The sequence below is a fragment of the Trachemys scripta genome, chromosome 3 (assembly GCF_013100865.1).
Source record: "Trachemys scripta elegans isolate TJP31775 chromosome 3, CAS_Tse_1.0, whole genome shotgun sequence".
NCBI classification, from domain to species: domain Eukaryota; kingdom Metazoa; phylum Chordata; order Testudines; family Emydidae; genus Trachemys; species Trachemys scripta.
Window position 1 is genome coordinate 41371220 of NC_048300.1, and position 23386 is coordinate 41394605.

Genomic DNA, 23386 nt, shown 5'->3' on the forward strand with positions numbered 1-23386 from the left:
GTAAGGGAAGCATTTCCATCTCTGAATATAAGAGCTGTACAAGTAAATTTAGATACTGTAAAATCCAGAGAGTAGTGAATTGAAAGATGAGATTTTTTGAATTACGCACTTAGTTCCCAATCATGCAAACACTTATACACACAAATAACGTTACATACATGAATAGTCCCATTGACTTCAGTGCGACTCTTCACAGCATACAGTTGTTCAGACAGAGAAATGTTTGCAGGATTAGGGACTTAGTTTCTAAGAATCCTCAAATCAAACAAATATTAATACATTTCATTCTCATTTGATTGCATATATATGGTCTTTAATTACCCAGAACTTGCATGTTCTAATTGTTTAAATGTAAGCAGAAATTCAACTATATTTTGTTACAGAAAAAGTTATTCTAATATTATGCAACATTAATGCAAGATTTCTCACCCTTGACTTTAAAATACCATACCAGAAAAATCATAATGTTTTATGTAATGACGTTTAAATTTTGTCACAAAACTGAGTTTTAAAAATTGGTTAGAAACCCTTGAGATACTGTGTAGGAAATTTTGATAAAGGTTAACATGCACAGGAAGACTTTGTAGGCCGTTTTGTATGAAAAAAAATGAAATCTCTGGTACTTACAGCCAATCATCATCATAGCAACTGCAAAGATCTTCTCTCCATCTGTAGTGGGGGCAATGTTTCCAAATCCAACACTGGTGAGGCTAGTCATTGTGAAGTACAACGAGGAGATATAAACAGAATCCTTGCTTGGCCCCCCTTCCCATTTCCCCGAACCTGTCGTGTTAAACCGATAAGGCGTTCCTATGGACTCCCCCAGCTGGTAGAGCCAACTTTCAGTTCGGATTGTGTTTGTATCCTCATTGATAACTTCATAATCTCCTATGCTGTACCAAATGCAAGCCAACCAGTGAGCTGCAAGACCAAACACACACACCAGCAGAACCAAGACAGCTGCTCCATACTCAATGTAATGATCCAACTTCCGAGCCACACGCCCCAGCCGAAGAAGTCGGACTACTTTCAGTGAACTGAACAGGCTACTGATTCCCTAAAAGAATAAAGCAGAGCAGGCTATTAGAATTCATCATTACATTATTTAATGTTTTCTATGAACAGTGTTCATAATCTAGGCATGCCAACTTGCCACTGACACATGCCTATAAAGCGACATTAGAGTGAAGCATATGAAGCTCAGTGGCTTGTGTTTTCAGGGGGTCATGCAAACCTTCTCTTCTGTTTCGATTCACTTTCACATGCCTTGGGTTTCTCTTTGAATTTCTCATTTCAGACTGTTTGAAATACGCATAATGCAAGTTAGAGTTGATCAAATATATAGCCATGTCTTAGCTTTGCTACAAGTTCACAGGTTTCATATCTGCATATGAAGAGGCATCTTATATGAATAGGGAAGTCTCATTTGTGAGCCCAATTTTGTGATGATATTGGTTGTGAATATTTAGATGCTACTTTGAGGCTAGCTGAAAGTATGGGCCAATAAATGAATAGAACAGTCATTACCTGCAAACAAAGACCAGTCTAAGCTTTTTATTATTGTGCTTATATATCAGATAAACGAGAGACACATCATATGTAGTGGAATGAGCTCAGTGTTTGGAGACAAGAGTTCCTTATTTCTAATCCAAGCCCTGCCACTGACTCACTGTGTAGCCTTGGGCAAGTTGCTTCACCTCTCAGCCTCAGGGCTTGTCTATACTACACAGCTTTTAGCGACAAGGCTGTGTCAAGACAGTGTTGTCGCTAAACGTCAGCATGTGTAAACGCTCTGTTGGTATTTTGTTGGCACTTTTGCTGACAAAATACTTCCAGCCCCATGAGCGGCATTAGCTTTGTCGGCAGGAGAACACTCCTGACGACAAAGCCGCATTCACATTGCCACTTGCGTCAGCAAAACTTGTAACTTTCGCGGGGGAGCTTTTTTAAGTACCCATGAAAGACAAAAAAGTTTTGTTGACAACATCACAGTGTGGACAAGCCCTCAGTTCCCCCTTCTGGAAGATGGGGATAATACTTACCATATCTACCTCAAAGGTGCCACAAAGATTAACTACAAAGGCTAAAAATGTCTAGGGTTTTTGGATTCCTCAATATTGGGATGCCCATCACAACACCTTAAAGGAACCAGATTTTCTGCAAGTGCCGAGAACCCACCCTCTGAAAAATCAGGGCCCTTTAAAATATCTGAACTTGGGCACCCAAAAATTAAGGCCCCCCAAATCACTAGGCACTTTTGAAAACTTCAGTAAATATTCTTCATGACCCCTCTTTGCAGTAGATATGATAAAGCTCCCACTAGGCTTCGAAATCTCACATCTAAAGCACTACATAATGCTAAGGATCATCATTATCATCCAGATTTACATCATACATTTACAGAAAGCAAATTAAAAGAAAACAAAAACCAAACCCAAACACATTTTGGGTGAGCACATATATCTGATTTACCAGACACAGGAACTGCCTCTTACTAAAAAGATTGAGGTAAGATCTCCAATCAAGTTTTAAGCTGTTTTAATAAATGTTTCTGGAAATGCATAATTCTGGTCACCAGGTTTTACTGAAAGTTGTTCGGTCATGCTTACATATAATTTGCCTCAATGTTCTAGTGTAGGCTTGTTTAATGTTGCAGAACAATTTAATTTAATTAATAACATATAATTTACATATTCACATAAGTCCTTTGAGGACTGAAGCAATGTCTTTTTCTCTTTATTTCATGAATTTGTCATGATTATATTTACCCATTTTGAAAAAATGACACTTAGTCACTGCTAGATGCTTTAACAATAAAAGTTGACTTCAAGTGCTTCTGCTAATTGTGCTCACAAACATGTCCAAAGGGGACAGTGATATTTCTAGAAAATAGAATAATTTGTAGAGATTTAGAAAAAGGGCATAAAGTGATGTGTTCTCTTCATGTTTACCAGTTCTAGCCAGGAATCAAAGCACATATTAGCTTTCAAAACTGCACACACACGCGACTTGTTCCCCAGATGGACAGGTAAGCCCATCTTTCCCATTTTTGCCATTCTTAGCTCTACTTCATTGACAGAAGAAGTATGATAGGTTGCTTGAAATTCAAAGGTTTAAGCACAAGAAGTTAGGTTTGGCTTAAATGTCCAAAATAGAGGACATGGTAGGTAGCCCTGCAGAAATATCTGTAACCCCAATAGAGCAGCAAAACACAATATACATATACATGAAAATCAGGGAAAGGCAAATCATTTGCAAACCCAGTTCCCTACTTTGAAGTCTTAAATCCCCATTTGAGTATTCACATGCAGGTTTTGCCCTCCTTTAAGTATCTGTCCTCTAATGTCAAGACATAACCCTGTGTTTCCCCCAACATACCTATGCCTGTTTATGTAATAATATGACGTGCAAAGACCATCAATGTAACATTAACATGCCATGTTATTATTCAGGGCCTGATTTACAGCTGGGCCTCAGTTTTTGCAGGCACAGCTTTTCATACACAAATATGTTGGGCCTTCAGTTCTGTGCCCACAATAAAATGCAGACAACTAGTAGGGTTTAGATCAGAGGTGGGCAAACTATGGCCTGCGGGCCACATCCGGCCCATCGGACCGTCCTGCCCAGCCCTTGAGTTCCCGGACGGAGAGGCTAGCCCCCGGGCCCTCCCCCGCAGGCTCAGCTCGCAGTGCCACCAGCGCTCTGGGCGGCAGCGCTGCAAGCTCCTGCTGGGCAAAGTGGCTGCAGTGTATTAAATTGCTCCCTGTAGGAATGTGCTACTTATGGTGCACTACTTACGGCTGCCAGTCCTGGTACTCTGAGTGGCATGGTAACGGGCTGGGGGGGGGGTGTTGGATAAGGGGCAGAGGGTTCCGGGGGGCAGTCAGGGGACAGGGGTGGGAGTCCCAAGGGGCCTGTCAGGGGGCGGGGGTGTGGATAGGGGTCAGGGCACTCAGGGGACAGGGAGCAGGGGAGGTTGGGGTCCTGGGGGGTGCTTAGGGTCGTGAGGGGGGAAGCCAGGGGACAAGGAGCAGGGGGGGTTGGCTGGGTCAGAGGTTCTGAGGGGGGTAGTCAGGGGGCAGGAAATGGGAGGGGGCAGATAGGGGACGGGGGCCAGGCTGTCTGGGGAGGCACAGCCTTCCCTACCTAGCCCTCCATACAGTTTTGGAACCCGATGCGGCCCTCAGGCCAAAAAGTTTGCCCACCTCTGGTTTAGATATTAGCTATTTAAGTTGCAAGTACAAACAAATAGAAGCTTAAAACAGACTTATTGCATATGCAATCTGATTTGGGCTAACACTGTTTGTGCAAAATTGAGCCTACAAGTTACAGATCATCACTGAAAAACAGTTCCAAAATGCTAACGTTAGAGCTGTGCTGTGGATGGAAATTCTGTTTCATAAAGGACTGAGATTTTGAAAGTTGGCTAGGGTTACCATATTTTGAGTGTCCAAAAAGAGGACACTCCACGGGGCCCTGGCCCCGCCCACACCCCCCTCCCCAACTCCACCCCCTCCCCTGCTTCCCACGAACATTTGATTCGCGGGAAGCCTGAAGCAGGCAGCAGGTAAGCTGGGGGGGTGGGTGGGGGGAGGAGGCGCGGCCCAGTCTATCCCCCCGCAACCGAGCGGCTCCCTCCGGAGGCCAGCCCCAGCCCCAGCCCCAATGTCTCCAGTCTGGCTCGGCTCCTGGGCCAGCTCCCAGCCGAGCATCCTCGGCCCGCCCAGCACCGCCGGCCCGGCCCCGGTCCTGGTCCTGGCCCAGCACCACCGGCCCCGCACCGCCAGTCCAGCACCCCTGGCCCTGCATGTCCCTATTTTCCCGGACATGTTCGGTTTTTTGGGATTTCCCCCCGGACGGGGATTTGAGGCCCAAAAAGCCGGACATGTCCGGGAAAATTCGGACGTATGGTAACCCTAAAGTTGGCTTCATTCCAACTTGGAACAAACACCAAAAAATGTCAACGTTGTCTGTGAAGGAAAATGCCAAAAAAAAAAAAAAAATTGGATCAGTAAAAAGTGATCCAAATTCAACTTTATAATATTAAATAAAAAAATAAATGAAGTAATTTCAAAACAAAAATCAAAACATTTCTTTCTAAAAGTGTTTGGTTCCTCCCCTCGTCATTTCTCTGAAAATGAAACTTCTGTTTAAACACTACAAATTTTCCAAGCAGTACAAATTGAACTGCATTCTCCCATGGAAAATGGTTCCTTCTAGGGCTGTCGATTAATCACAGTTAACTGATGCAATTAACTAAAAAAAAAAAAAAATTATCGCAATTAATCGCACTGTTAAACAATAGAACACCAATTGAAATGTATTAAATATTTTGGATGTTTTTCTACATTTTCAAATATATTGATTTCTATTACAACACAGAATACAAAGTGTACAGTGCTCACTTTATATTATTTTTATTACAAATATTTGCACTGTAAAAATGATAAAGAAACAGTATTTTTCAAATAACCTTATACAAGTACTTCCATGCAATCTCTTTATCGTGAAAGTGTAACTTACAAATGTTGATTTTTTTTTTGTTACATAACTGCCCCTTCATGCTTCGGCCACCATTCCAGAATACATGCTTCCATGCTGATGACGCTCGTTAAAAAAATAATGTGTTAATTAAGTTTGTGATGAACTCCTTGAGGAATAATTGTATGTCTCCTGCTCTGTTTTACCTGCAGTCTGCCATATATTTCATGTTATAGCAGTCTTGTATGATGACCCAGCACATGTTCATTTTAAGAACACTCTCGCTGCAGATTGACAATCCGCAAAGGAGGTACCAATGTGAGATTTCTAAAAATAGCTGCAGCGCTTGACCCAAGATTTAAGAATCTGAAGTGCCGTCCAAAAGCTGAGAGGGATGAGGCATGGAGCATGCTTACAGAAGTCTTAAAAGAGCAACACTCCAATGCAGAAACTATAGAATCCGAACCACCAAACAAGAAAATCCACCTTCTGCTGGTGGCATCGGACTCAAATGATGAAAATGAACATGAGTCGGTCCGCTCAGCTTTGGATCATTATTGAGCAGAACCCGTCATCAGCCTGGACACATTTCTCTGGAATGGTGGTTGAAACATGAAGGGACGTATGAATCTTTAGCACATCTGGCACGTAAATATCTTGTGACACTGGCTACAACAGTGCCATGCGAACGCCTGTTCTCACTTTCAGGTGACATTGTAAACAAGAAGCGGCAGCATTATCTCCTGCAAATTGTTTGTCTGAGTGATTGGCTGTAGTAAGACTGAGTGGACATGTTTTACATTGTTTTATTTTTGAATGCAGTAATTTTTTGTACATATTTCTACATTTGTAAGTTCAACTTTCATGATAAAGAGATTCCACTACAATACTTGTATGAGGTGAATTGAAAAAAAATATTTCTTTTGTTTTTTTTACAGTGCAAATATTTGTAATCAAAAATAAATATCAAATGAGCTCTGTACACTTTGTATTCTGTGTTGTAATTGAAATCAATATATTTGAAAATGTAGAAAACATCCAAAAAGATTTAAATAAATTGTTATTAACAGCGTGATTAATCATGTGATTAATCGAGTTTTTTTAATCATGAAATTAATCACAATTAATTTTTTAATCACTTGACAGCCCTAGTTCCTTCATAGTTAATGTTTTTGTACTAACACTAGTTTGCTCACATTGAACAAATATGCATATTTAGTTACATGTTTAACATCCTATATAGTAACTGCAAAAGTAGAGTAGTTAAATGTTACTATAAGAACCTTAATTTTTGCTTTTTCTGACATATTTTTATATAAAAGCTGTTGTATGAGCATTTTTTTAAATGAAAGAAATTAAAAGAAACCACCCATGAAGATTAACTCTTTGTTGCTCCCAATTAGGCTTTGGAGTGGACTGTCATTATGGATTTTCAGGTGTGCAAGTGATTTGAAATTAGTAAAAATTGTATGTTGATGCACTAAAAGAAACAGAACCCAGTTTGCTCTATCTTAGCTGTGCTGCCTCTGTAGGAAACAGTAAAGACTTATTTTTGTCACTGAGGGGGTAAGATTTGAATGCACACAAATAATACCTCTCTTGGCTATGAATGTGCCATTTTTAGATTGCCACTTTCCAGAGTAGAACAACACTTTACAGTTATTGTCTCTTTTAATGCTGCTCTTATCGACACAGAAACAACCTATTTCATCATACAGCGGACAGCAACAGGTTAGCTTCAAGAGGTGAAAAAGAAATGCCTGAACTCAATATACTCCCACTTGATGCTTCTAATTCTCTCAGGATAACTTCTCATATACACACTTGAGGGACAGGTTAAGAGACACACATTGAGCAGCATCTGCTAAAAAGGAAATGAACGAGTTTCAGTTCGTTAGAGCTGGAAATGGTGCTGCAGATCGCCACCAAGCATTACCCATTTCTGTACGGCAAAGGAGCCCTTTAGGGAACACCGGTAAGGAAGATGCGAGTGTAGTACAAAATTCTAAACACCAGCAGTCCCCTGTGGAACAGCGACTGGACATATTTCTGTGAAGTGTTGCTCCACACTGTTAAGCAGTTATGTAAAAACTGCACCTCATTCATCAGATCTGTTTCTTGGGTGCTTTCAGCGGTTAGGAACAGACCTGAGTAACCAAGATGGGGGCAGTAAAAAGAAGGATTTTTTTCTCTGTTTTAGTCTTATTTGCCATGCAGAGCCAACACAACGAAGGAAGAGCAAGCCAGATTCCATTCCTTCTAGTGCATCATCAATAGAACTGTTTACCCAGTTCTAGTGAGAGTCAGCCATGCAAACACACGGAGGGTGATAAAGGTGCACAGTTGTTCTTCACAGCAGAATATGGCCAGCAGAACTTATTTTTGTTATTGGTGATTCATGAGAAAGAAAGTCCAGCTTTAGTCTCCTCTGACATAAGAGTGAGTGTATAGCATCGGCATTCAGAGGAAACAAGTCTTTGCTTTGTCTCTCAAAGTCTCCTGATAAGACCTGCTGCATGTACAAATAACATGGAGCCCTGTGAGGTCACTTTTGCAAAGTCATTTTTCAGCTTAGAACTGCACGTGAAGAAAACTGCACTTTTTGTGTAGCATAAAGACAAGCAAGCCTGGTGCTGAAGAGAAGTATATTTATGACCCATGCTTTTCAGGCCAAGAAGAGTTAGCAAAAGATTATTCTTGAAATGCTGCCAAACAACATGTTGGTAGTCATATGCCCCAAATTAAAGCTACTCATTAGGTACTCTACACATGAGCACCTGATTTGCCAGTTGTGCATCACTGCTTTGTATCATGCATGTTTTGGTCTCATTCTCCTCCCCCTTTTCAGTTGTGTCACATACTGGTTGAGAATTCCTCATATCACACACTCACAGCTCGTGAAAACACAGATTAATCTTGGATTGATGCACAGGACTGGGAGTCAGGAGATCTGCGTTCTAGCTCTGGCTTTGCAATAGACTGCTTGCAAGACCTTGGTGAGCCATGCAAGGTCTTGTGTCTTGATTTCCCCCATCTGTAAAATAGGGATAACAAGTCATCCCAAGCTCACATGGGTAAAGGGAGGGTTAATTCAGTTTGCAAAGCATTTATTATTAATTATTGCTGTTAATTTGTATGGGAGAGGCACATTTTGTCATCCATAGTTAAGCTCACACAGGTCTGAAATCACAGAAGGACAGGGCTCTAGCTGAAGAAAGTACAATTTTATGTAAATAATTTTAAATCACATTTTTTACACACCACAGTTGAAAAGTGAACACACTTTATAATTCCCTCAGGGCATGATGGAGGATGAGTAATTTTAGGGAAGCAGGGAAAGAGTTTTCTATTTATATCTCCTGGAGCCTACATTAAGAATAGCAGGTACAGGTTACATTTACACAAAGTCACATTCTACTCTTCAGGACATTGTGTATAGCCTTCTTCATGCATAAAATGCAGGAATGTTTCACTCTTATTATAAACACTGTGGTTGGGAACCAAGTGTTAACCAGATGTAGAGGGCAGAACTTTTTAAAAGAGGGCTTATTATTAGCCTAACACTGGCTCCCCAGGATTTCAACTGGCCAAAGCACCACTTCTGAAAATCCTGCCTGGCATATTTAAGGGCTAAAGGGTGGTTTATGGCAATGATGAGGTTTAATATAAGTGGAGTGAGATGTGGAGGCCGAAGAGTAAATAAAAACTAGACAAAAGCGAATGAGTTATTTGTGCAAAATTGCAGACAGATGGCCAAATTCACCACTGGCATAAGTGAGGCAATAGTCATTGAAACCAATCTTGCCCCAATTCTTTTAATGTGATTCTAGATTCAGTTTCATCACTGCATTGCTCTATATATCTGAAGTGTCATGATAACCCTGACTGTAAACAATACCACGATTAGAACGGTTCACTTTGTCATTTTCAACTTTCTGTTTTTCTGTTAATTAAGTTATTGAACATGACCTTTCCTACAGATTACAATGTTTTGCAGCCAAGTTATGAGATAACATTATATTCACAAGCTGTAATTAAAATCTAAGCCTTCTGGTTACTGCTAGGGCTTTTAGCGAGGGAACAGCTGGAGATCTAAGATCAATAAAGCTTGTTTTGGTCAGAGCTCTGAGATTTCAGTTTTCCAGCATCCAGATAGAACATAGCCACCAACCATGCCCATAATAGAGAGGTGGAAAAGAGAGATCCAGAAAAAAAAAAACACAGCAAATACATGGGAAGTAAATGTAGAGATGGGTTTAAAACTGATAAAAGGCTAATGTGTCCAGGAAAAGATACACATTGTTTCCCTTTACGATCAATGTAAAACAAAGATAAAGGAAATTTGTCAGTAAACTAACATTTCATTAAGAATTGTAATTTGGGGATGAGTGTCAAATTAAGAAGTCACCCTCAAATTAATGGATCCATTTACCTTTGTTTCAGTGATACTGGTATAAAGCAAGTCAACTCCAGAAGCTTTTTCCCTATTTTGAAAAAAAAAAAAAAAATACAAATGTCCAATCCATTTCTGGGGTCAGAACTACTTTTGACATCTAGTACCAGTCCATCTTAAATTCTAATCTGATACCTGTTATGAAATAGATTATAAAGCAACCAACCATTTAGCTACTCAAATAAATACTCTTTGCCATCTCATCTGATTTGCTGCCTCAGATCAATAAAGATACCCTGTTTTCTTCAGTTTAGAGTAACTGAATCCAGTCTTCTAGAAGATGTTTCCCTTTCTAAGCACTTTAGGTATCACTCTAACAGCAGTTTTCTGAAGTAATGCACAATTTAATAAACTCAATTAGCTCTTCTCCTCTGACAACGGCTATCACCATATATTCTCACTGAAGATTTAATTTGATATATTAATTATTTTAGATTTATATAGATAGAATAGCAGCCCACATAAGCTACTCATTCTTCTGCAGTGTGATAAATCACGTGTCATGCTTTGCCAAGATCTGAGAAAGTAGCCTTGGCACCCAATGTATAAATTATACCTCTACTTATCTGTGACTTGGAGATAAATCCTATCCAGGCCAGCACTACAAGGGAAAATAGGGGATGCTGGCAGATGGACACTCTGCTGCAATTATCTTGCCAGCCGGGAGTCCAGAGAGCAGGTCCGAGGGACACAGGGTAGGGTTTTCTTTGCTGCGGCTCTAATAAGAACAGTGTGTACTCCCAGCTACTGTGCGTTGCTGATTGCAGCTGAATAAGTCCTCTTGCCATCCAACTGCATCCACATGGAGATGTGGTGCATACACTGGCGTCTTCACCAGTATTCTCTCCTATCGCGCGGAGAAGAGATCCTTTTCTAGTTATTGGGGGGTGGGGGGAGAAGAGGATTCCTCAAGGTTGTTCTTCCCAGTTCAACAGAAGGCAAAATCTAGCCCAGTGACTGAATAGTGTAATAGCGTCTATGTCAAAGTTCTCTCTTCATCTGGCATTTGTTTACTTAATACTGGATTCATTGATTTCAGTGGGAGCAGGAGCAGGCCCCAAATGAAAATAAAAATTAAAGCCTCAGCTTTAAGAAATTTGCTGCTTTTGCCCTTTAAGCACTGACATAGCAATTGCTCCTGCAGGAAGACAGCTAGTGGCATTAAGACAATATACAAATTCCCTTGTGAAGTTATTTTGTCATTGAAATCAATGCAGTCATGAAGCAGCACATTTTCAATTGATCAGAACCACAAGTAAGGTCATCAGAGCAATAAGAATAAGGTCCAAGGACCAAATTCTGCTCTCAGTTACCCTGGATCTATAGCTGTAGAACGCCAATTATTTCAGTGGAGCTGCCAGGTTGACAGTGGTGTATCAGAGCAGTGATTGGCTCTAAAAACTTAAAGAGTTTTCCCCAATAATTGCTCTTTTACTGCAATCATTTGTTACATGTCACCTCCTGCAAAAAACACCCAAATCTGGCCCGATAACTAAAATTATTGCAGTTAAATCAGAATAGCCAAAAAGTAAACTTGCAACAAAAATAATCAAATTAGCTCTGTGAGAGGGTCCTTGTCATGACACTGCATCCAGCCCGGCCTCATTCTTAAATTCAGATTCCAGCTACAACTCCAGCTGACAAGGTTCTTTCAAACTCTGCTAAACACAATTTTCCAAACCTTAAAGTTGCAGTAACCACAACAGCAACCACAATCTGTAAAGTTCCATACCTGTGTCAATGGTAGTTCTGAGGGCAAACTGATTGTTATATTGGATTCAGTGATTATGGGAGACGTACCTGAGAAGGAGAGGGACAAGTATAGGCTAGTATCATGATTTATTCATATTATACACTATTTGTGTTTGTGAGGAGTGTATGATTCCATTCACTGGGAGATTTTATGCTCAGAACTTTAAAAGTGGGTAACTCCTGTGATTTCCCTATTCACATAAGCCTTCTTTGCTAACGTGTAAATTAAAGCGATGAACTTACAGAATGGCTATGACATGCCTAATTCAAATTAGAGTTGGTCAATTATATAGCCAGATTTCTGCACAGCTTACAGTTGATTAGTTGCTCTGGGTTGCCAATAGCTTGTAGAGATTAACTGAATGGCAATCAAACCATAGGACCTATTCTTGAAGCCCCTAGTCAGTCAGTGAGGTCTGAGTAAAAGCCTTAAGATTTGAGCTGATAACAGGTAAAAGTGAAAAGATGATAAATATGAAGCAAGAGCTTAACAATTTGTGAAGAACATTAACTTCCCTCTAATGTACCCTGATGGAAATTCCACTAGATTCCACTAGAATCATTCAGCTTGTCTTGGATTATTTCTGTGGTCCCTCTTGAGTTATGCTGGAGGCTGATGAGACCAGCAGATCTGTTGCTCAGCTGGAATGTGGGGGTGGAAGGGGTAAATCAGATGAAAGGGAGCTTGGACCAAGATTCCAATAAAGTATCTTAAAGCCAACAAGAAATCAGATTGGTAAAAAGCACAAATATTCTAGTGGAATGGAAAAAAATTTCCCCACTTTTTGCACTTTAGAGGGCCTCAGTAGAGATGGTCACAGAAGCACAGGTTTGGCTGGACCCTGTCTATTGTGCAGATTTTGAATGTGCAATATTCAATAGAGTGTGGAATTCACCCCTCTACAAACACTGCTATGTACTTGGTATTCATGAAAGTGGACACTCTATAAAGGAAAAAAAGAGTGGCATTATATTTGAAAGAGGGGTGTCAAAATAATTGAATGATATGGGGAAGGGGGGCTATGGAGTTTTGAGAGGCAGGGTACGGAGGGGAAGGTTTAAGAGCACAGCAAAATGGGAGAGGCTTATATCATACTGAATCAGACATTTCTCAAAAGCTCAGAGTTATAAATGTTTCATTGTATCTCCACTTAATTCCAGTCATTTTTAGTGCAGCCAGTATCCATTTCCCAATATACATGCCTAAGAACTGAATTTCAGTTTTCTTTATGCCTGGACTATGCCATGTATAATCTGCCTCTTGTGTAAAAACACTACACAGAAGTTGGATTAGGAATTGTTTTCCTTTTCCTTTCCTTTTAGCCACACACTTAGCCCTTGTCTACACTCGCAGCAACCCATAGGGTACGTGTAGCTACACACTATGGTGAAAAGCAATCTGTGCCCAGGCTGTCATGTGTAGCTACCTGTGGCAGTGAAAGACTATGGCAGCAGGGAGCTGCTGGAGCCTTTCCCTGCTGCCTCCCCAACTGCAGGGAACAGAGAGCAGTGTAGGGTGGTGGAGTGGAATGGTTACCCCGCTCCGGCCCTGAAGGGGTTAAAACAGCCCTGGAAGAAGACTGCCCTGGGGAGCCAATAGTAAAAGCAGCCCTGGAGAAGGCTGTGGCTGGGAAAAGGAGTGAAAGCACCTGAGTAGCTGACCACCAGCTCAATTAGGGCTCAGCTGGCCCTGATAAGAGGGCTATGAGCCAGGAGCTATAAGGAGGCTCACTCTAGCTCTGGAGTGGGAAGTGCTAGCTGTCTGGGAGCATGGTACCTGAGGTAGAGCAGCCCTAAGGAAGGACAAAGGGAGCTGGGGAGCTCCAGCCTGGTAAAACCCCAGGCTGCAGGCCTTGGTGAAGGCCTACAAAGGTACTGGGGCTGCAGAGGTGCAGTCCGGGGTTAGGCAGAGGCAGCTGGTCCTAACTCCTTGCCAATGATGAGTAGCCATTACAGATTGCAGTCTGCCCCAGTGAGCAGGGACTAGATGATGACTGGCAGTAGCCACTGAGGCAAGATGGATTTAGAGGATTGGAGGTTCCCCTCGGAGGGGAAACCCAGAGTAAGGGAGTACTGCTGGGGGCAAAACCCTGAGGAAAGGGGTCTGGGAGGGACATGGGGCCTAATGCAGGCAAGACACTGGCCAGAAGGAGAGTTGGAGTTGAGCTAATTCCCAAGATGACCAGCAGGAGGTGCAGTGCCAGTGAGTATCACCTCGCTACAGGTGTATAGCCTAAGGTTCTGGTGTGCCTGTACTTTACTCACCTAAGCAATGCCTCACCATCTACACTGCTACTTATACCCAGGCTAGCTGGGCGTGCAGTGTCTGTACTCTGTACGGTGTATGCTGTAAGATGACCTTAGCGAAGATTCATTTAATTACCACAGTCAACAAACCCACATCCAAAGCACTTTGTTGTTTCCTAATCAGAACAAACAGGAAAGGTAGCTGAACAAAACTAGGTAGGAATCTGCTTACCCATTCCAGTAAATAACTTTTACACTACTTGAAATGTAGCTGCGACTGTCTTTTAAAAGCAACTGGAAGGTTTCAAAGTTAGCAAGATTCCATAAAACTCACCTGATTTTTATGGAAATCTTTTCTTCCCAAGCTGACTCCTCTTAGGACGTGTAAGATGGCAACCTTCCTCACCAGCCTGGGGAATTATCAGTCCCATTCAAATCAGTCTTTAGCCCTTGCATCCAGACTCCATTTGTTGTCCACAGGGCCGGCTCCAGGGTTTTGGCTGCCCCAAGCAGCCAAAAAAAAACCCCAAAAGCCACGATCGTGATCTGTGGCGACAATTCAGCGGGAGGTCCTTCGCTCCGAGCAGGAGTGAGGGACCGTCCGCCGAACAGCTGGACGTGCTGCCCCTCTCCGAAGTGGCCACCCCAAGCACCTGCTTGGTAAGCTGGTGCCTGGAGCCGGCCCTGGTTGTCCAAACCACCAAACAACTCACAAAAGGAAAACAAACATTTCCAGCTGGAGCTTTCTACCCTCACATGACACCCAGGCTTCCCACCAGGAGTCTTCTGAAATGGTCTCTGAGGAAGGGAGACTACCCCTTCCTGCAGCTTGTATCCCCCTTTCCTGCAGCTCTTTATAAGGAACACCTGTTTCTCCCCTCCCCCCCCCCCACTTCTCATCTGCATCTGATTGGTAAATAGAGCTGGTTGGCCCCAAGACTCTGATCCTTAAAAGGGGCAGGCCACCCTGTTACAGAGCCCAAACTATACCTTTCACCACCATCTATTCCTTTATCCTTTTCAAGGTCAGGGATGATGTTCTTTCACTTCATTATCAAAACCCCTTCCTTTGGAAGACAGGTATCTTCTTTGCCTGAATGCTAGATTTTTCTCTAATTCATCTGGCTAAGCAAACGTGAGTTCATTTATATTTAATGCATCTTTCCTCACAACTTTTCAGTATGCATATCTGTCACCTCAATTCATAAGAGTGATGGATAGTTCTCAATTTAGCTAATGTCAGCCAATAACTGATTATAGTGGCTCATGTTAGTGCAGCTAGAGTTTAAGGCCCGTCAGCACTTCCACTGTCCTTTATTTCAGAGATTTATATGGTGGTGACATGAGTGGGTTCCATTCCTGCCAGGAGATTTCATGACAGGATCACATGTTACCAGGGTAACAAGTCATTGTTTCCAGTTACTTATGAAGTTATGGGCTGAAAACTGCATAAGATACAAAGGTCCGTGTGAAATTGCTCATACCGCCACTGCAAAAATATGCTTCAGCTTAGCTTTGGCATTTAAGGTCTTAGACTGAATTGGTCTTGACAAATTCCTAACAAGGAATCTCCTTAAATCTATTGAGGGATACAAGTCTAGTGTGTCACTGATTTCTATTTTTGTAAATTCTGGCAACTGAAGCCTCAGCACAAAAAAAGTAGCATTATACCCAAATCTATGTGGATTTTCCTTGAGTGGGGAAAAATTTACGGTCAGTCTGAATACTGGCATATGATATTTGATGCACATTTTCAAGCAAAATCCGTACTATAGGGTTTATGAGAAGCGGAAGACATTTTAGACCAACACCTCATCGTAGGCAAGCTAAATTAGAATCCACTGTACCGTCTTCACCTCAGTATGTATTGTTATAAATCTAAGTCTGACACCATGATGATTCATTAGTCAATGGAAGATTTCCATTATTTGAAGGTTTTTTTTTTTTTTTTTATATACCAGTTCTAGGAAGGGTTTTGGCTTTCAATTGTATGAATAACTCGCCAGTGTGGAAAAGACTGGAGAAAAGTTCTTCAGTGTTCCTTTTATTTGGAGCAAGAAGGAAATCTCTCTATGGATAGTCTTTCTTTTTTCTAAATATGACTTTTGAGAGGATGGGGCGCACTGAGAGGGAGACTAGTGCTCTAGATGTTTGGATGCAGGATTTGGAGCCAGCAATTCCTACTGTAATATCATCTCTGATTCTGTGGCCTTGATCCAAGCACTTACCTGTCTCCCTCCGCCCATCTGTAACACGTGGCTATTCACATTTACCTACTTCGCATGGGAGTTGTGCGGATAAGATAGTTAATGATGACAAAGTGTTTTAGAGACAAGACATTATAAATAAAGCTGTATGGAACTGGAATTTTCATTTTGTTGGACATTCTGTGATTTCAAAGTTTATTTTCATTCCTAATCAGAACAAAACCGAAGAATTCTGAGATTGCCCACAAAGTGGAAAAAAAAAAGGGGGGGGGGGGAAATATCACCTCAGAGCCATTGAAATATTTTGTTTTATGTTTTAATTATAAAATAAAATTATAAACCAAAAAGCTGAAGCCTGCTGCTCTGATAAGGACAGAACAGAACATTTTGACCTTATTGAAACACTTCCCTTCATTTTTTTCCCCCAAAGCAAAAAGTTTCAAACCAGCTCTAGTTCTAAATATTCCTATGATGGTGGATCAATCAGTAGCTTTGGGATTGTGTGTGTTATTTTTATGCTGGGGCGAAAGTGTTAAAAATATTTTATCTAAAAACAGTTGATTTGGCACCCACCAATATTTATTTACGTGATCTGGCCTTAGAAGTTGTGGCCAAAGCTGGCCCAAATTGCTCTACAATATTATTCACAGTCAATCCTGACGTCAGTAAAAAAATAGTGTCACTTATGGAGAATACAGGTGTCAGCTCATGATACCACATGCTGTTCATAGATTTATATATTTCAAAGCCAGAAGATACCATTATATCATCTGGTCAGACCTATATAACACAGGGCATAGAATTTCACCCAGTTACATCTGTACTGAGACCAATAACTCAAGAATTGTTCTATTACAATTTTTGTGGTATGGGGACATCAGGATCTCAGAGCATAAAACTGCACAGATTCCAGTGTACCAAAAAAAATCCCAGTTTATTAATACCCAGAAAACCAAACAACATAAGAACAAAATAAAAGTGCACTATCACACTTCTCTACCAACACATGATTTTGCTAGCATGCATGCACTAATTGTAGAAACCCAAACTCCTGCATACAAATGGGCATGGACACCAAATACTTTCAATGTTCAAATGCAAACATGATCATCTCCAGCCTTCCTCCACAAGAAGATTCAAGAGCTAAATGACTCCACGTGTCATAGTTAACTGAAGAGAGCCAACAGGTCTGTTGAGCAGTAGCTACAAAGCATTTCACACATATCAGATTCAGATGGGGCACCTCATATAAATCAATCCTTCATGTACATCACATGAGTTCTGGCACTTTTAAGAAAAAATTGGCTTGTCAAACTAGTTCTTTACTGACATCCATCTTTCTTTACAAAGAATGATGAGATGCAGACAAAATTACTCTACTTTCACCTGCTGTGATGCAGCCAAATAAGGATTATGTTCTCTCTTGCTAAAGTCAACACAGGGAAATACTGAAGGAGTAAAATGGGATTTTATAGTCTTTACTTCATTTTATTACCATGATTGAAGTGTCATTCCCTATGGCAGGGGCATGCTCTGTTCCTGCCTCTTTCCAGAGGAACAAACTATTCAGAGACCGTCAGGTAAAGCACCCAGTGATTTATTTACAAGTTTGTTCCCACCACCCATACAGATTGTGCAGCAGCTTGAACAGAATCCTGGGGCTCTACGGCTTTTGAGCCCAATAGGGGAGAGAGACCTCCTATGTCCTTCACTCTACCAGTGACAGCTTTCTCTTTCCCCTTTGCAGCTCCTTCCTTTGTCTGTGTGCCTCCTAAGTTAATGAGGTAATTAGTTTGTAACTCTCTCCAGCCTGTTTCAATCAATTTGTCCTCCTTCCCGTATTCAGGGGTGCAAGGGGCAGCTAATGGAAGTTGCAGTGATCAGAGTGCTGGATCAGCTGCTGTTGTCCAGAACTCTGTCACACTTCCCTTCTGGCAATATTATATTATGATTTTTTATTCAAGTATTTACCATAAGGCTAAAAAGGGCAACTCTTCCGATGTAAAAGTTTCCTCAAAGCAGTTGGAGCAGCCTAGTGAATCTGGCCTTTAGATTCCAGTGAAGATTCCTTGTATTACTTCTGTTTCACACCAGTGCATGTCAGACCCTGCAGAAGTCATTAAGTCTGAAGGAAGTGGAGCTGATGTAACACCCACCATGCAGAAGAGCTGTAATAAGGCATGAGTTACATGCCTACAACTTAGGCTCTCTCTCTAGACTCAGACTTCCTGAATTTGGCCCCTCAAAGAGATGGGCTGTCTTTAGCTCTCCTCTGAAGCAGTTCATAGTGAAATGGACAACGCATATTTGGCCAGATCCTCAGTTAGTGTAAGTTGTCATAGCTCCATTGATCATAATGGAGCTGTGACAATTCACACCAGCTGAGGATTTGCCCTAATCAATCTACATTGATTTACACCAACTAAGGATCTGGCCCCATGAGGGGAAGTAATGGTGAACAGCATTAGCATAACAACATCAAGAAAGATGTTTTCTTTGCTTAAATGGGATAGCTAGAATGACCAGGAATAACACTATTGTACTTTTCTGATTAATTATCCCATGTTTGTCAATAGTTTCTTACAGTATGAACCAGTTGTTCCCCTTTGAATGACAACGTTATCCTAAGACTCTGAAAAACCAAGTTCCAAGTATAACAATAATAATCGCTTCATAAAATCATTGCAGTAACTATGTACCTATCTCTATTCACTTTAAGGCTTTTCATTTCAGTGTAATAGCCTCTAGCATAAACATTCACACCTGGGCATGTTCTGTATGTCATCCTGACAGAATCAGACTAAGGTTATCAAGGGCCTGTCCAGTTGGGTCAATGATGATTTGCTACTGTTCTAGGAATGTAAAGAAAGTTGACTCTAGTAGTTTGTTTTGTTTTTTAACTTTACTGTAGATGCCAGCTGTTGATCACCTGATCAATCCTTCTATTGCTTTACCAGTACCATGATTATTTACAACAGCAAAATGTCAGTCTTTCACATAAATCTTCCCTTTGGCACAATGTATGACAAATGAATATTTAAGGACAGGGCTTACAAGGGTTTGGGGGTGATTTCACTTGTGTTATTTCAGTCTGTGGCTGTATATAAAACAAAATCTATCTTCAGGGAATTAAATCTCACATAACATTACATTTGCTTCACTGCACTTAATAGTTTGTCTAGCTATCCCCAGTCAAAGTGAAAAACAAATATTTTACATGGATCTAATGAGACGAACAATACTTCGTTCCCACGGCTTTTTTTATTTAATTATACAAGAAGTAACATTTTTTTTTTTGTTATTATCCAGATATTTCATTGGACATTATTTTAAGGAATGTCCTGATTTCAGGACAGAGATTGGTCACACTTTACATTAAGGTTATGTTTTAGAAGCATGTTAGGGGCATGAGTAGTTTTGTAAAGGGACCCTTCAACAAAAATAAGTCTACTTACAGGACTACAGACTGACAACTCGCGGTTTTATTTAACTGCATCACAACAGAAGGAGAGTGGGGGAAGTCCCACTAAATAAGGGAAGGCAGGAGCATGATTCCAACACATAATATGTTGAGTAATCCTGTTAATGTCATGATGACCACTTTACTACAAGTATGGTGTGTCACAGCTGGTTATAAGCACATCACCAGATGGTGTTATAGCTGGTTATAAGTAAGACTAAGATTTTGTTATGGTTATTTTTAGTAAAAGTCATGGACAGGTCACAGGTAATAAATGAAAATTCATGGAAGCCGTATCCTGTCTGTGACTTTTGCTGATGCAGGTTCAGGGTTTCCCCCGCCACCCTGGTGGCTGAGAGCTGTGGGGTTCCCTCTTCACCCACGGTGGCTGGGAGCTGCAAGGTTACCATATTTCCCAAAGAGAAAATGGGACACCCCAGCCGCTCACGGAGGCTGTCGTCTGTCGCTGGAACCCTGCCAGGGCCCCACTGGCTGTCAGCTCCAGAGTCCTACAGCCCCTGGAGCAGAAGTAGAGAATATCAGCGTCTCTGGAAGTCACAGATTCTGTGATTTCCATGACCTCCGTGACATAAACGTAGCCTTAGTTATAAGCAACCTGTTGGACTCATCTATACTAATTGATTAACCATTTATTAAGATATTGGTTATCTAACCGCCCTTTATAAACTATTTGCACATGTGACTAATATAAAAGGTGATCAGTCTAGTCTAAATGACTAAAAGTAAAACTGTTAAAGCTACAACCTATCCCCCTAGTTTGTCATTGGTGGGATTAGCCCAGGGGAATGTCTGTGCTCCCCAGCTGTCTTGTGGCTAGCCCTGAAGAAAGGGAGCAAGGAGGGAGGGAAGGTCCCATGATCCCTCTCTTCTGCCCCTTCTCCTAGACCCTAAGTCATCAAAACAAGCTGGAGAAGGGTAGTTTCGGATAAATGTTTGGTACGCCATGTCTTCCAAACTGTGGTGCATGGACCCACCATAGTCTGTAGAGAGCTCGCTAGCCACATCATGCTGGCTGTCCTCCTCCTTTCTGGCTGCTACATCAAATTAAAAACAGCTGGATAAAAACAGTGAATACGCTCCTGATCTTACTTTCTCCTATAAAAATTGCCACTAATTGCCAAAGAGATGTTATTTGATCACCAGTGGGAGGAGACAGGGCCAGCAAGCAGGGCTGTTGCCCTGAGCAGTAACTTCTAGGGGCACTACGTCATTTGCCCGTTTTTGTTTTTGGGCATACACACTTGGCTGGTCCACTCAGGGCAGGGGACCAAGTGGTTTTCCACCCTGGGTGGCAACACATCTAGGCCCAGCCCTGGGTTAGGAGGTGATGTGTGCAAGACAATATCTACATTATGTTGCATAGCTATGAATAAGCAGCAGCAATTGCTGTAGATAGCTACTCAAGGGAGACATGCTCACACACTAAGCCAGCATATTTACAAGTATTCATTCCTTCTTTTGGGGGGAGGCAAACATTAAAAGAAAAAAAATAAAGCCCTGGAAATGAGCCTGGTATACTAACCTCATCGACATTCTCAAATGCATTGATGACGTCGTATGGCAAGCATGAAAGCAGATCAATCACAAACCAGGTCTTCAGGTAGTTCATGCGGATTAGCTTCGGGTCTGAGATCACCTCTCCGGCCGGCCCAACGAAAGTGGTGTGGAAATTAAGCACAATGTCTACTAAAAAAATGACATCTACAATACTATCTACCACCAGCCAGGCCACGTTGTTCTGTTTGGTTTTAAAGGAGACGTTGTAAGGGACCAAAATAGCAGTGTAGAAGGTTAAAATCAGGATGATCCAGTCCCAGGTGGTCTTGAAAACACAATAATGTAAAATGATATGTGGTGGAGTCTTTGGTGCCTCTTGTTTGTACTGTGGAAGGATTTCAGAGCCCAGCTGCAGTACCTGGAACAACAGATAGTTCAGAAAAAAGGAAACATTTTTCACTTTTTTGATTATTGAGCTCAGCAAAACGTTTCATAGAAATAGTGCCCATTACAAGAAGCTGAGACTCCTTTTAACACTGAAGAGTTGCAAGTACAACAGAAGCCTTTTAAATTAACCGGTTGCCTCTACATCCTTTCACTATTCGTTTTTATGGTAGCTTCCTATTTGCATTATGGTAGCAATTTGATGCCAACCCCAGATCAGGGTATGTCACAGGGCATGGCTGTCCTATAGCACCCCCTGCTGGCCAAGCATGGCTCCTGCCAGCACTCTGCCTCATTTTCCCATCACCAGGGTTTTGTCTCTCTCCCAGAGAATAGACATGGTTCAGTCTTCCAGCTAGGTCACTTTCAAAATTCAGTCCACACAACCCCAAACAATCCAAAAATACTTTTGCCCCACTTTGGTTCCTCTTCTGAGCACTTTCTGGGCTCCCTTTAAGTCTTCTGCTCTGGGATGGAGCATAGAATCATAGAACCATAGAATATCAGGGTTGGAAGGGACCTCAGGAGGTCATCTAGTCCAACCCCCTGCTCAAAGTAGGACTAGTTCCCAACTAAATCAGCATGCTTCCCTGGAGTTCCTTCACAGTCTCAGCTCCTCTTGGAGCTACCTTTCTATCTTCCCTACTCCGACATAGGATGCTGGCTACTTCCCTGGAGTCGTTCCAGACCCTCCCACAAGAGCCCAACTTGCTCCCTGTGGTTCTTTCTGCAAACAGAGTTTTCTCAGCTCTCCCATGAGACCCAGATGTTTCAGGGTGTCACCTGACCCCAGTTAGTCCAGCCCTCTTAGGCTGGGAAGCAGCTACCTATGGCACAGGCAGGACTAATGGAACAGGGCTGGCTAGTCTAGGCTTCTTGGCCCTTAAGGGCATATTTGCCCTGCTAGTGGGAGTGAGCTTCCCGCCCAGGCAGATGGACTCGCACTAGTGGGGCTCGAGCAACCTGACTAAAAACAGCAGTGTGGGCATTGCGGGTGCGGTGGAGACACAAGCTGGCCACACAAGCTTAGACCCAGGGGATCGGGTCAGCTTGAGAGCCTGAGCTCCAGCCCAAGCCACAACGTCCACGATGCTATTTTTAGCCCCACTAGCATGAATGTGTCTCCCCTGACTGGGGGGTTCACTCTCAGCTGCAGTATAGACTTACCCTACGGGGCAGGCCTTCCTGTTACAGGGCCCCATGACATGAGGCACTGAAAATAAACATAGCAAGAGACGGATTCTGCCCTGAAGAGTTTACAATCTAAATAGACAAGACAGACAAACAGGGGCAGCTCTAGGCACCAACAAAGCAAGCACGAGCTTGGGGCAGCCCATTTGCAGGGGTGGCAGGGATCCAGCATGGCAATTGAGAACCAGCAGAGGGTCCTGGGAGCTGTAGTTCGTTGGTTAGCTCCCTGCCTATAGAGCCAGCCCTGGAGCAGGGAAAGAACTACATTTCCCAGCATTCCCTTGGCCATTACCAACAGGAAAGAGGGGGAGGGAGGGAGGAAACTGAGACCTCATGCTGCAGCCTGCTGTGAATGGAGAGCTGCACTGTGAGTAGGGATTCCATATTTTAACATTAAAAAAATAGGACACTCCACGGGGAGGGAGGGTAGCCCCACCCTCCCCCATCCACTCCCTCTGACTGCCCCCCACAGAAACCCCAACCCATTCAACCCCCCTGCTCCCTGTCCCCTGATCACCCCCTCCCGGGACCCCTGCCCCAACTGCCCCCCAGGACCCCACCCCCTATCTAAGCCCCACTGGTCCTTGTACCCAACTTCCCCCTTCCTGAGACCCCCCCCAACTTCCCCTCTAG

General features: G+C 42.3%; 1 protein-coding gene across 1 annotated transcript in view; it reads right to left on the minus strand.

Moving 5' to 3' along the window:
• Positions 1 to 508: 508 nt before the first annotated feature.
• Positions 509 to 23386, minus strand: part of LOC117874389 (potassium voltage-gated channel subfamily H member 1-like) — an 81744-nt gene continuing 58866 nt past the window's right edge. The window contains exons 6-7 of the mRNA XM_034764463.1: positions 21144 to 21536; positions 509 to 1057 (exon numbers count right to left, since the gene is read on the minus strand). Of these exons, the coding sequence (XP_034620354.1) occupies positions 509 to 1057; positions 21144 to 21536 (942 nt within the window). The remainder of the gene's footprint in view (positions 1058 to 21143; positions 21537 to 23386) is intronic.